We start from the raw sequence: 15,562 nt of genomic DNA, 5'->3' as shown, positions 1-15,562 counted from the left end.
TTGATTTAAAATGAATATTTTTTAACTAAAATTTAGCTATTCCAGTTTAAAATTAATCATTTTAGTTAAAAATTCATCTCTGGTTAAAAATCCCTCTGTTTTCGGTTGAGAAATATTTGGTTAAAAAATCATATTTTCCGGTTAAATTGAATATTTTAAATTAAAAATTGAAACACTTATTATGGGAAATAGTAATATTTCCATTTTTCTTTGTAATTCATCTTTCTAAGGTTGTAAATTCAATTCTCAGTTTATTTTTAAAAATTATTTCCATTTTTCATAATTTTACTAAAAATGTCGTTTCCATTTACTTCAAAATAAATTTTTCTTTTTGTCAAATTAGCAAAGAAGTCCAAAAATATGTTTCAAAGAACAATAAAAAAAACGTCGTATTAGCAAAAACATTCTAAGAAAATAGTGTCTTTAGTGTAATTTTTTGCGAAATAATAGCAAAATACTGTCACTGCTCAAAAAAAGTGTCAAAAAGTGAAACTAGTATCTTGAGTCCGAGGCCTGCAATTCCATAATTTCTGAAATAAACCTATTCTAAGTGAAGTTGAGCAATATTCGCATCGGAAACATCCTCGGTGGAAGAATTTGCCTTCAGCGCTCAGCCTCTCCATCAGATAAACCCTCTTATTGCAAAAGTGGCACATTTCCGAACCGCCTTGCGCTGGCAAAGTGATCGCGGCTTTTGAATTCTGAAATTTAAACACAAAATAGAGAACAGACCACGAAATTTGATCACACAAGGGGAAAAAGTCAGCATGCTAAAATTATGTTTCCCGCATCATAATCGAATAGTTAATCACTGATATTTTACCAAAAAAAACTGGCATAATAAAACAGAAGATTTTACTGGATCACAATCAACTTTCATATTAGTCAAATTGCATGCCTAAAAACAACAAATTTCACATGGAGTATTTAATTAATTTCTAGTATCAATGTTTTGAATTTTACGAGTAAAAATTTCGGTTTCGGATTTTTTTTGCTGACTTCTCCTGGTGCTTGCGAAGCTGCTGATATTTACCGATCTCTGGAGTTTCGGTTCAGCGTCCTGACTTTTATTGGAAAATTGTTCAGCCATCGCCGAAACTTTATTGTGCCCGAGGACATTGCCCTCTTTGATCTTCCGGTCAATGGTTTTCAGGGTGCTGTCAATGTCAGCGTACTTACTCTCCAGGTCCTTTGGATCCCGTCCCTTTTTCTCCATTTTGATTTGTCGAGCTAGAAACTGAACAAAGAATATAGACGTCTGAAGAGAGAGAATAGAATAACTATCTCGAATTTTATGCCAACCTGTTCTCGACTCCACTTTGGTACTCGTTCCACTCGGTCCTGACGCACTCCTCGGCCCATTTTATTTTCCTCAATTTTCTTCTCTATCTCCTTCACGTTCCAGTCGGTCTTTTCTATTTTGCCTAAAGGTTGTCAATCAAATTTAAGTTTATTGTAAAATTATTGTGTAATTCAAATTTAATGTGATTTACATTTTTTTGTTGAAAATTTGAAAAGATTCATTGAATTGTTTATAAATCTAGCAAATTTCTCCAGGATCTCTACTATAAATCTTGGAAAAATATTCCCTGACAATTCCAGGTTTTTTCCAGGTACCTCAATTTTTTCCGGATATAAATTTTCATCGTATTTTATCTTCTTATAATTAAAATTCTAAGCATATTTAGGTAAAATTAATCTGTGTACTAAATAGTTAAATTTTAAATGAATTTTAATATATAAAAGATCAATTTTAAATCAAAAATGAAATACTTAAATTTTCCAATAAAAAAATTAAATTTCAACAACCAAAAAACGAGCTTTCAACAAAATATTTCAATTTTCAATCAAGGTGATAAATTTTCAACTAATTAATAATGGAATGAAAAAATGGAATAATTAAATTTGCCGATAAGAAAAAATTAATTTTCAACAACAACAAAAAAACGAATTTCCAACCAAATAGTTCAATTTTCAATCAAAGTGATGAATTTTTAACTAATATTAGAAATCTTTAAGTAGAATAATTGAATTGTCAAGCCAAGAAATAGACGAATCATCAAACAAGAAGATTCATTTCTACTAAAAAAAGACGGACTTTCAACTAATAGAGATAAATTGTCATTTGAAAATTGAATAGTCACATTTTCAGTTGAAAGAATAATGTTCAACCAAAGAGGTGAATTTTAAAATAAAATAACAGAATATTCAATTATATATATATATATATATATTTCAAATAAAATTGGCAACTATTTAACCGAATAGTTGGATTTTGAACTAAAAAAGATCAATTTTCAACAAAAACTGTAATAGTTGAATTTTAAACGAAAAAGATGAATTTCCAACTGAATTTATGAATCTTCAATCGGAACAGTAGTTAATTTTTTAACCAAAAGGAGAATTTTCAACCAAGAAGATTAATTTTGACCAAAAACGACGAATTAAAACAAAATAAAAAAGGAAAACCGTCAACCAAAAATTGTATGGTCAAATTTGGATTTAAAAATTTTAATGTCCAGCCAAAGAGATGAAATTTTAATTAAGATGATGGAATATTCAACTGGAATAGTTACATTTTCAGCTAATAAAATTCATTTTCCAACAACAATAAAAAAACAAATTTTCAACGAAATAGCTCATTTTCCCACCAAACAGATGAATTTTCATTGAAAATGATAAACCATAAAAAAATTGTAACAAGAGTTTAACTTTTAACCTATTAATTAAATGTTCATTAAAAAAGGATCCTGAACCAAAAAATCAAGTAATTGATATTTCAATATAAAAAAATTAATTTTTAATCAAAAAGAATTTGATTCAACTAAAAATTTAACTTATCAACATGAGTTGAATTTTTAACTATGAAAGACTTTTCTGCCAATGGAGAGAAAATATTGCAAACAAACTGGTAAATTTTCAACAAAATAGATAAGTTTCAGCGAGATACTTGAATGTTCAGCTCAAAACGATCAATTTTTAACAAAAAATAGAATAGTTCAATTTTCAATTAAAACAAAATCAATTTAAAAAAATAGTCTACAAAATAGTTAAATATAGTAATATAATACTACTTTTACAAATAAAGAATCATTGTTTTGAAATTGTATATTGTAATTTAAAAAATAGACTCGATCGCAAAAAAATTCCCTGACAGTTTCTACGGATTACATTAAGATGTTTAATTAAGAAAGCTTTGAAAAATTATATTGCAAGATATTCTTAAATATATTAACACTATCGATTAATCAAGTAATTAAATAATAATGAATAATACTAAAAACATAATTAATTGCATAATAATTCAAACAAATTGTTATTTTATTGCTTAGAATTCAGTGTATATTTAGGTAAAATTAATGTCGGTACTATATTACATTCAATTTAAACCGCTTCAAATTTCTAACTTTTCTGATAAAAATATTGCATTTTAAACAAGAGAATTTAATTTTTAACCAAATACTTCAATTTTCTACCAGAAAGGACGATTTTTCAACAAAATACATGAATTTTCAACTACAAAAAATTGAACCAAATAATTAAATTTTAAACGAAAAAATATCAGTTGAAAAAAAAACAATTTTCGACCAAAGTGATAAATTTTCAATTAAAACGATAAATCTTCCATTAGAATAGATGAATTATGAACCAAAAAGATGATAAAAAAAAAAGATTAACTTCCAACCAAGTATATAGTTCTACGTTCCACCAAAAAATGCATTTTCAAATGAAATGATGAATCTACAACTGGAATAATTGAATTTTCAACCAAAAAGAATAATTTTGACCAAAAAGGTGATTTTTCAACAAAATACAGTTGAATTTTTAAATGAAAAAGACCCATTTTTAGCCAAATAAAACAAGAAAGATGAATGATTAATGGAAAAATTAACAGTTGAAGATAAGTAGTAGACAGATTTTTAACAAAATAGATGAATTTTCAATAAAAAAAGTTAACTGGTAACCAAAAAGTTTAATTTTTAATCAACATTGTTTACATTTTTAACCAAAAATTAAGCATTTTTAAAATAATCGGGAAATTTTCAACCAAGAGCTAACATTTTTACAAAATTGTTCAATTTTCTATAAAGTAGATCATTTTTAACCACATAATTTAATTTTTAACCAAAAACATAGATTTTGTACAGACAAGATTAATTTTCTACGCAAAAAAAAAACTTTCAACAAACTGAATGCATTTTGAACTAAAACATGTACATATTCAGCCAAATAGTTTAATTTTCAAATAAAAATAATCAATTTTTCATCACCACTGAACTGTTACATTTTCATTAAAAAATAATAAATTCTACCTAAAAATAGGAATTTTTAACTAAAATAATAGAATATTCATTTTGAATAGTTACTTTTTCAGTTAAAAAAAAAATGGTCAACAAAAAAAAATTAGAATTTTCAACGACACAGTTGAAGTTTCAAACGGAATAGTTAAATTGTCAGCAAAAAAAAATTTTCTGTAAAAGAAAAAAATAATTTTAAAAAATAGTTCATTATTCAACGAAAGGGATACATTTCTTATTAAAATGGTGAATAATAAAAAAATTACTTTTTAACAAAAGAGTTCAACTTTCTACTAAATAATTACATTTTCATTCCAAAAAAAAGATGAACAAAATACATGAAAGTTAGATTTTTAGTTAAAACAATTGTTTTAAAACAAAACAAAAAAAAAGAGTTTTCGACAAAATAGCTCGTTTTTCAACCAAAAAGATAGATTTTCAAATAAAATGATGAATCTGTAACTGGAATAATTTAATTTCCAACAAATAAAAAGAATTTTCAACCAAAAAGAATCATTTTTACCAAAAAGACGATTTTTTAACAAAATACATGAATTCTTAACCAAATAAATGAATTTTCAATTTAAAAATATCAATTTGCAACCAAACAGTTGAATTTTAAACTGAAAAAGATTAATTTTCAACCAAAAGTGAAACAGTTAAATTTCCAGTTAAAAAAAATTAATTACCCACGTAAAAGATAACAACTTGCAACAAAAATGAGGAAATTTTATCTTAACTGATTGAACCTTAAACTAGATGAATTTTAAATCCAAAAGATGAATAATTGAACAAAATAAAAATAATGTAACATCATTGAACTGTCACATTTTCATTAAAAAATAATAATTTCTAACCAAAAAGAGGAATTTTTAACCAAAATAATGAAATATTCATTTTGAATAGTTACATTTTCTAGTTATACATTAAAGGATACATTATATATTAAAGGATACATTTCTTATCAAAACGGTGAATCATCAACTAAAAAAAATTAATTTTTAAGAAAAGAGTTAAAATTTCTATCAAATAATTACATTTTCATTCCCAAAAAGATGAACAAAATACACGAAAGTTCAATTTTCAGTCAAAACAATTGAAAACGAATTAAAAACGAATTTTCGACAAAATTGCTTGTTTTTCAAACAGAGATCAATTTTCAATTAAAATTAATCTTCTACCAAAAAAAGTAATTTATAAGAACAGAGTTTAACTTTCAATCAAGTAATTAAATTTTAATTTCCAAAAAGTTAAATTCTGAACAAAAAATATAGTAGTTATATTTCAACCAAAAAAGATTTTAATTTTTAACGGGGTGTCTAACGATTCTTAGAAACAAAATTCAAGGCCTTTTCCATGTTTTCCAGGCCAAAAAATCAAGTTTTTCCAGGTCTCCTTTTTTACACCAAATAATAAAATAACCGTGTTATAAATTAAAAAAAATGAGCCGATTAATTTTTATTGGCCAACAATTTCTAAAGAAAGCAGAACCATACATAAATTCTTAATTTTTTACGAACGTAAGTCGTGTTTGTATTTCAAAACTTGAAATTTCTGTGAAATCTTTGAGAAACCTTTGAAATTATTTGTAATCTGTATGAAATCGTTGAAAAATTTGTGAAATATTTCTTTAATCTTTGAAATGTATTCAAATCTTCAAAATCTAGTGTCATTTCTTTGAAATCTCTTGAAATCCTTATGAATTCTCTTAAACATTTTAAAAATCTTTTGTATTCGTTAGAAATCCCTGGAATATTTGAAATTTTGCTGAAATCTTTTCAAATCTTCTAAAAAATTTGAAATTGTTTAACATCTTTAAAATTTTTGAAATCTTTGAAGTCTGGAGTACTGTTCCCTTTTTGAAATCTTTGAAATTCTTTCTATCTTTTGAAATCCTTATGAACTTTTTAAAATATTTGTGAAATCTTTCTTTAATCTTTGAAGTATTTTTAAATCTTTCAAATCTGGTGTACTTTTTTCTATCTTGATCATTTTTGAAGACACTGGAATATTCGAAATAATCTTTTGGAATCTAAGAAAAACTGAAATCGTTAAAAATCTTTCATCGTTTTGAAATCTTTTAAATCTGGTGTGCTAAATCCCTTTTCAAATCTTTGAAATTCTTGAAATCTTTTGAAATTGTTATGAACTTTAAAAAATATTTGTGAAGTCTTTCTTTAATCTTTGAAGTGTTTTTAAATCTTTCAACTAACGTGTACTTTTAAAAATCTTGAACATTCTTGAAATCTTTTGAAATCCCTATGAATTCTTTAAAATATTTGTGATATCTTCCTGGAATCTTTTTTATTCGTTGAAGTCACTAGATTATTTCAAAAGTTTGTGAAATCTCTTAAACATTCTATATCAGAGGAGACTAAATAAAAAATTTATAGAATTATTCACAATATCAAAGTATATTCATTGTAATCTATAAAATAATTAGTACAGTCTACAAAAAGTGCCTTGAAATGTCTTTATTTATTCTGTAATGAACAAAAGGTAAATTATATCTCGATAAATAAAAAACTTTTTAGTAGCAAGATTTCTTCTAAGCGAGATGTTTATTCCATTATAGACTAAAAGATTAAAATTATTCTTCGCATTTCAATAAAATAACTTTTAAAAGCAAAAAAAAAATCAAATTCAAGGTTCTCTTGAGAAATTCAATGAGATTTCCAGGTTTGTAAGGTTTAAAAAAAATTCAAGGAGAGTTCCAGGATTTCAAGGTTTTTAAGGTCGCTAGACACTCTGTTTCATTAAAAACAGTTGAATTAAAACAAAAGGGACAACTTTTCAAGATGAGTTGAATTTTCAACTGAGCATGATTTTCCAGTCAAGGGAGAGAAAAATTGCAAATAAACTGTTGAATTTTAAAGAAAAAAATATGCATCTTCAGTCAAGAAAATTAATTTTTTACTAAAAAGAATGAATTTTAAACAACATACATGAATTTTCAACTAAATTCAATCAATGTTCAACCAAAAATATAATAGTTAAATTTTCGGTTGAAAAAATTGATTTCAAACACACAAAACAAAAACGAATTTTCGACAAATTAATTTAATAAAAAATGAACTAATTAATTAATTCAACAAACCCTCGAAAATTTCCCTAATAATTCCAGATTGGCCAGGTAGGATAGCCCTGTTTTTAAAAGCATATAACGAGCATAATATTGAAAAATATAAAATATAATGCGCTCTACTTCCAAAAATCTCAGCCATGCATACATTTAATTTTATAAATTACAAACCAATAGCTCGTAAGAGGTCTTTGGGTTTTTTGTCAGTCGAAGCCGTTCCTCTCAATTTGTCTTCGATATTTTTTATCCTCCCCGAGAAATCATCATCCCCATTTCCTCTCAGAAGACCCGCGTGCATTTTTGGTTCTCGATCCTAAAAAAAAATACTTTCCTTTAAAACAAAAGTAATAATATCTTCTAAGCACATCTTCAGATTGTTAAGTTGAAAAATTGCGAGATTATTTTTATATTGTCTGCTGTAAGCTTTCATAGACAGAAAAGAGCTGCATATTAGTATTTATTAGCCATGGAAAACAAATTTTTCATCCAAATAGAGCGATAAAAAGACATTTTTTTCATGCTCGCAGTTGAATTATAAACACAGAAAATACAGAAAATACAGAAAGTACAATCGACGACCATGTAGCGACGGTTAAGTTTGAGCGTGAACATCAAATAACACTCGATTCAAGTTAAGAATTGTTATGAAAAATTTTGAAAAATTCACACCGCCCAATATTTTGCTTACTGGGTAAAGTATTTTCTGCTCGAGATCTTTCACTCTATCCTTGAAATCGGGAGCAGTTTGTCGATACAAAAATATAGAATAATCTTCGAAAGGTTCCTCTTTATCGCGTTTCGCATTTGCTGCCAGCATTTGCATACTTTTGTAGAACTGCTGAGTTGCCATTTTTCGTAGATACTGTCGCTTCTTCATACGCTCTATTCGATTTTTTTCAATCTCCTCGAGTCTCTTCTGTCTTTCCGCCTTCATGTTCATTTACAATTTATGAATTAGTTATTGGGGATGAGTTAAAATCTCAATTTTTAACATCTCGCATTAATAAATACTTTGTTCAGAATAAAGTTTCTCTGATTTCAGGGATCAAAGTGGTTCAGGAGAGTTCAATTGTAGGAAAACTAGGGGAATTTTATTTCGAAAAAAAGCAGTTTTTCTTTTTAAATGGAATTTTTTTTTCTTTTAAGCTAAAAATTTTATTAGAGGAAACCTCCCTACAACGGATAATCATTAATTAAAAGTACTAAAAAATGGAAAATAATTAATTTAATTTACTTTATAGGTAAGACACTATACTTTTTCATAAATTTATATTAAAATTAATTAATCTTCTTTTATTTGTGCTTTTAATTAATAATTATCCACTATAGGGAGATTTCCTCTAAATTAGAAGACAGACACGCGCACAATTTTTTTGTCTTACTCAATTTTTAAATTAAAATGTAAAATGAATGCTAATGAATACAAAATTTTTGTATTTCATGGTATCTATTATCTGAAATAAGAGAATAGCTATGACAATATTTTTGATAATTGATGAAAATCGATATCTTAACTTAAGAATGTATGCCTTTTGTTTAAAACAACCGAATTCCAGTAAAAACGCTCAAATATCCTATAATAATTGTTCAAATATTGTAAATACTCTTTGAAATTTAATAATTTTTTATTAACTATATCAATTTTGGACGAAAAAAAACTGTTCAAAATGGTAAATTATCTTTTAAAAACGCGAACACAACCTAAGATCGTTAAAAAAAAATTTATCTTTGAAATATAATTATTTATTATTGAAAGTACCAATTTTCGGTACAAAATACAAAAAAAAATTAAAATTGTACAACATTGCGAGTTTAATGTCTGAATGATGATCTAAAAAATTGAATCTGATAATTAAAAAAAAATAAAAATACCAATTGTCGATGAAAAACTATAACATAACAAAACCGAAAATAGTTGCAAATTGTAGATTTTATTTGAAAATGATTTGTGTTTTAAATAATCGATTTCCGGTGAAAACATGACCTTAAACTGTTTTAAAATTGAAAATCTTTTTTGAAATACATATCGTTATATCGCGTAAAAACCGCTAGTATAACCTACCATGTTACAAACAAATTTTAACTTCTTTGTAATCTAATAATTTTTTGTTACAAAATTTGTTGTTCAAAATGACAATGATTTTTGTTTGAAATTACTAAATTTCGATTAAAAAAAACACTAACTTAACATAAAATTGTTCAGAATAGTAAATATTCTTCGAAATCTAATGATTTTTGTTTTAAAATACTAGTTGTTTATGTAAAACGATAACGTAATATTAAATTGTTAAAAAATGATGATACTTCAAAATCAAATTATTCTTGTTTAAAAATGATAATCTCTGGTAAAAAAAAAACGCTAACAACGCCGATAAACGTGAATTGTTAAAAAAAAATTTGTCGAAATCAAACAAATTTTCATAAAAATTCTCCAATTCTTGTTTCAATCGCTAATGTAACCTAAAATTGTTGAACTTGGGGAATTTTTATGATGATTTCGGTTTGAAAATGCTAATTTCCGATGAAAAAAAAATAACTCAAACAAAAATTTTAAGTATTCTTCAAACCTTTCTGTTTTTCTATTATAATTATTTTCTAAAAATTATAATTTTCAGTGAAAAGGACTAACATTAAATATGTATCATATTTGCAATAAATTATTAGATAATATGAATTTAAAAAGCACAAATGTTTCGCAATTCGCATTAGGTTTTGTATGATTTTTCTTAGATTTAATTTTCATAATTTTGTATTTAAGATATTAATCAACTGCAAGTTATTTTATTATAAATTAAATATTATCAGAACAAAAGTATCTCAATTCAGTGTGAGATAAAACCTTTTTTCTATTTTTTTGTGCAAATCGTCGGCGATTTGCTTTTTTTTCTTTAGATCATAGTTTCTCTTATCTAATCATAATTACTTTATTAATTTCTTCGAGTTTCTTATAATTCTTGAAAAATTAATCACAGTCTCAACAAAAAGGGGGAATTATAGGTGATTTTGAGAAAAATAAGGAGAAAAATAAGGAGAAAAATAGGGAATAGAGAACCCACTGTGATCCCTATGATTTGTTACTAAATTGAGAAAAATTGATAAATTTCTTCCACTACATTCTCGGATGTTGAGAAATATCTTTGATATTTTACAAAAAACCAGGCTTCGGGCTCACTGCAGAGAATAAAAATAGTGTAAATACTGTCAATAGTGTAAATATAGTTAATAGTGTAAACAGTATTAAACTTATGAATAGTCTGAATTTAAAAGTGCAGACCGAAATCAAAAAGTGTTGATTGAAAAAAATTTAATTTATTTTTTAAGAAAAATTTCCCGTTTTTTAGTCCAAAATTTTAAAACTATTAAAAACGAACTTCAAAGTTTGTATAAAGTGTCAGTGTTGTCTATTCATGATTCTCGTTTTTCAGCTGGATTGAAAAGTCTAATATTAAATATGTATTTAAGAATTCATCTTTTTTGGTTAAAAATCGTATTAGTGGAAAATTCATCTCTTTTGTTGAAAATTATTTCTTTTTTTTTTTGCTTAAAAATTCAACTATTTTTTTGAACATTAATATTTTGGGTTTAAAATGGCATTTCTGTACAAATTTAACCTTTCTTAGTGAAAAAAAAACAAGAGTCTGTTTAAAAATTAATCTGTCTCGGTTAAAAACGAACTTTTTTGTTGAAAATTCAACTTCTTGCCCGACAGTTGAACTGATTTCTTAAAATTAATTTTTTGTGGCTAAAAATTAATCTTTTGTTATTAAAAATTATTTGCTTGAATGAGAATTTCACTTTTTCGCTGAAAATTAAACAAAAAGGAGAAAAAATATTATTTTTGTTGAAAATTCAACTGTTTTCTTAAAAAGTTCGTATTTTCGACTGGAAAATTCAATAATTCAGTAGAAAATTTAAATATTGTATAGAAGTCTCTTTTATTATTTTTTATTCTTTTTTAGTAGAAAATCAATTTGTTGGTTGAAAATGTCACTGATTGGATGAAAATTAATCTGCTTTAGTCGAGAATTTAAGCATTTTTTTCATTCATTTTTTTTGTAACATCCAAATGCTTTCTTCTTTGTATTAAAGTCTATTTTGTGGAAATTTTAACTACTACATGTTTAATTGAAAATTCATCTTTTTAGGTTGAAAATTCAACTCCTTGGTAGAAAGTTGAACAACTCATTTTTTTGTTATTAAAAATTAATTTGTTTAAATGAAAAATTAACAATTTTTTTAAAACTTTCTCTTCAAAAAACAATTTAACTACTCCGTGTTTTGTTAAGAATTTATCTTATTTAGTTTAAAAAATCCACTATTATGATAAAAAATGTAGAAACTATCAAAATAAATAATAAAAATTAATTAAATAAAACTTTGACTACCCTCGCACCCATTGTTGAAACTATTTAGTTAAACATTTGTATTCTTAGTTAGGAAATTAATTTTTTTGGTTGAAAATTTAACTATTTGGTTAAATATTTATGTATTTTTTGAAAATTCGCGTTTTCTGGAAAAAAATCTTGTGGGAAGAAAATTTGTTTGTTTGACTTAAAATAAAAATCCTTTAATGGTTAAAATATCAACTATCGTATTTTTTGTTAAAAATTAATTTTTTTTTCGTTAAAAATTTAACTGCTTGGTTAAAAGTTAAACAACATTTTTTCAATTAAAGTCTTTTGGTTGAAAATTCAGAATTTTAGCGGAAAATACGTTTTTTGTTTGTTAAAAATTAATTTGTTTAACGAAAAATTTAACTATTTTGTTGCAAATTCAACTGATTGGTTGAAAATTAACGTTTTTGTTGAAAATTCAACTGTTTTGTAGAAAATTCGCCTTTCTTGGCTTGAAAATTCAACAATTTGGTAGCAAATTAAACTGTTTTGTAGAAAATTCGTTTACATTTTCTTGAAAATTAATTCTCTTAAATAAAAATTTAACTGCTCCATTTTGTTTATTAATGTTGATCTTGTTCAGTTTAAACGTTCAACTGTTTATTTAACATTTTTTATAAATGAAAACAATATAAACTAAAAATTAATCAAATACAATTTGGACTAAAATCACATCCATTGTAGAAAATTTAACTTTTTTAGTAGAAAAGTAATCTTATTAGTTAAAAATTCAAATATTTGGTTAAAACTACATGTATTTTGTTAAGAATTCATTTTTTTAAAGGAAATTTATCTCAGGGTGGCCGTTTTAATCGACGAAATTAATTCCCGGTCCTTTCCCAGTTTTTTCCCGGTTCGCAAACATTTTTCAAGGTCAATGAAATTTAAAAAAATGGAACAGTAAAGCTAAACAATTTTCCACTTGGGTTAATAAGAAATGAGCTGCAAATGAGAGCACTCAAAGTGGAACTGTTAAATTTTGAACTTTTCAAGTTGAAATTTAAAGTTTTTAATTAAAAAATGTTGTATTGAAAAGTTCAACAATTTACGCGTATAAAATTGAAGGTACTAACATTTTTCAATATAAAAAAAAATAAAAACCCACGTTATAATTTTCAATTCTCTAAATTAAAAAATCAATCAATGAACTTTAAAATTTTGAAAATTATATAATTTTAATGAAATTTAGGCTAGAAACATTAAATATTGAAAAATTGAAAAAATGTTATCTGAACACTTCTTAAATTAGAAATTCAATTATTTTATTTTTAAATAGTTTAAACATTGTTGGAAAGCTTGAAAAATTTATTTCAAAATCTTGAGAAATTTAGAAGTTGTTTTAAATTTGCTTTAAATTTAAAATTATTTTGGAAATTTTTTCAGAACTTTTAAATATCTGTCAAAATGAATTGAATTTTTTCTATATTTTTGAGAAAATCCTGCAAACCCGAAATATCTCTTTTTATCAGATATGTAGAAGTTTTGAAAAGATTCAAACTTGATGTAAAACTGGAAATGATAGCCTAATATCAAATAAAATGTAGATATTCGCAAATTTTAAACCAAAAAATTAGATTCTTTTCAAGAATTGTGAAAGGCTTCAAAAGAATAAAAACATTTTCTTAAGATTCCTAGGAAAATTAAAAATAAAATTTTCATTTTGAAAAATTATGTTAAGAGAATATTTAAAAAGTTTTGCAAAGATTTAAACAAAATTATCAAAAAAGATTCTAGAAGATTTTAAGAAAACTTTCTAAAATGTGCATAATAATTTTTTATCTTTTTAAAACTCCTAAATATCTCTTAAAATTACTCAAATTTTTTATACAAATGTTCATTTGTAAATTACATATTCAAATTTAAAAATTTTACTTACAAATTAAGCATTATTATGAAGTTATTTTTAAGTTCAAAATAGTTAATAAACTTTCAGTCACACGTTGACATTTGTTTAATGACTAAGACTTTCAAATTGAAACCGTTTAAGTTGTAACATTAAAATCTGAAAATTCTTAAATTTTGAACTGATTTAAAATTGTTTTGTCAAATCGTTTTTGTTCACTCCTTATTACTTAAAGTACAGATAAATTTAAACAGAATTTATTTATTTATTGAATAAAAATGTTTCTTATCCAAAACTTTCAACATCAAAAGCTTTTATTTTTTGCTTGTTCAAGTCTTTAAGAAAGCATTTAAAAATTCTTTAAATTAAAAATGTAAGCTTAAAAATAAATATTTTTAATCGAAAATTTTTAAAGTAAAAAAATTTTGAATTGCGTATTGTAAGCTAAATAATAGCATAATCGAAAAACATAACGATTCAACTAATTATTTTAACATTGGTGAAATCGAACGTGGGCAGATTTTTCTTCTAAAAATTGTAAAATTCCAGCGACCACCCTGATCTTTTTTATTCAACTATTTTAGATTTAAAATTAAAATCTTTTTCTTTCTAAAATATTAAATATTAAATTTGTTGTTAAGAAATGACCTTTTTTTATTGAAAATTCAACTGTTCGGCGGACAATTTAAAAGAAAGGTGTCTTAGTGTAATTTTTTCGAAATATCGAAATAGTGTCATCGCTAAAAAAAAGTATAAAATAGTGTGGTGAGTCCGAGGCCTGCAAAAACAAATCCAACTAATCCTACTGAAGAAAAATATACAAAATAACTGACTTTTTTGGAAATGCCTAGTATGTCTTGGACGAATTAAAATGTAGCCACTTGATCTATGATTAGAGTGAGAGCGACTCCAACGAACACAAATGTCAGCGATACGAAAATGCCTCGACACAAGATAGCTTCAATTGTCTGCCAGCGAGACTAAATTTTGTATTCAGTACTCAAGTTTTTAAACTAAATTCCGATTCTTTACAAAAAAAAAAAATAATAAATTGGAAATCTTACCACAGTCGCGCCCATTTTTTCTGTGCTGCGCCTTTTTCTAGATCGTCGGCTCGCAGCGTCCACTTTCTTTTCGGAAGAAGCTACAAAATTTTCGTAGCCGTGACGAACACGCGAATGTCTTGGTCGAATCGTCTCTTGCTTGGATATGCGACCTATAAGATGAGCCTTCTGTTCTGGGGTCAACTGTCTCAATTGTTTTGAGAATGTTGGACGCTCCTCCTTCTCGGGTTCCTGAAAAAATTTGTTTTCTAATAAAAAAAAAACTTAATTCAAATAATTTTATGAAATTTTGTAAATCGCAGTTTATAAATGAGAAATTTTAATTCTAGAAATTTATATCTAAAAGAAAAAATTCAAGTTCTAAATTATTCTTTAATAATAAAGGCAATAATTCTGTACTGAATATTTGACATGTTTTTGACAACAACAAAAAACACACAAAAACTGGATTCTATCCATAACCCTTTGATAATATTAAATGTGATTATATTCGTTTAATAATAATAAATATTAAGAATTTTCTGCACCAGCAATATAGTAAATCAAGATTCCCAAAAAAGTAATTTTATTCGATGAGACAATTTAGTTATGAATGTTTCTAACCAAGATAAAGGATCAAATTTTATTTATAAATGTTTTTTAACTTTGAGAATTAATTCTGTCAGAAGTTTTGAAAGACTTTAAGAAAATACTATTTTTTAAGATTCCAGGCTAAATTTACTTGAATTTTATTTTGAAAAATTTAATTGAAGAAAATATTTTTAAAAATGCCACACTTTAAATGATTTCCTAAAATTTCAGAAAAGAATAAGTTTAGAGATATTTAGAAGTTTTGAAAAGGTACAAGCAACAATTTTAAAGCTTGAAAATATTTCAACAGA

At 25.2% G+C, this 15,562-nt stretch overlaps 1 protein-coding gene across 5 annotated transcripts in view; it reads right to left on the bottom strand.

Annotated features, from left to right (window-relative positions):
• The window catches only part of LOC117175814 (F-actin-monooxygenase Mical), a 153,714-nt gene that overhangs the window by 56,712 nt on the left and 81,440 nt on the right, over positions 1-15,562 (bottom strand). For 3 of the 5 annotated variants that reach the window (XM_033365566.1, XM_033365569.1, XM_033365567.1), the window contains exons 10-15: positions 14,682-14,912; positions 8,069-8,308; positions 7,552-7,693; positions 1,303-1,424; positions 1,034-1,258; positions 542-701 (exon numbers count right to left, since the gene is read on the bottom strand). In XM_033365566.1, the coding sequence (XP_033221457.1) occupies positions 542-701; positions 1,034-1,258; positions 1,303-1,424; positions 7,552-7,693; positions 8,069-8,308; positions 14,682-14,912 (1,120 nt within the window). The remainder of the gene's footprint in view (positions 1-541; positions 702-1,033; positions 1,259-1,302; positions 1,425-7,551; positions 7,694-8,068; positions 8,309-14,681; positions 14,913-15,562) is intronic. The other 2 variants (XM_033365568.1, XM_033365570.1) reach the window with 2 other exon arrangements.

Source organism: Belonocnema kinseyi, chromosome 7 (assembly GCF_010883055.1).
Source record: "Belonocnema kinseyi isolate 2016_QV_RU_SX_M_011 chromosome 7, B_treatae_v1, whole genome shotgun sequence".
NCBI classification, from domain to species: Eukaryota; Metazoa; Arthropoda; class Insecta; order Hymenoptera; family Cynipidae; genus Belonocnema; species Belonocnema kinseyi.
This window is presented reverse-complemented; position numbering and strand designations above follow the sequence as displayed.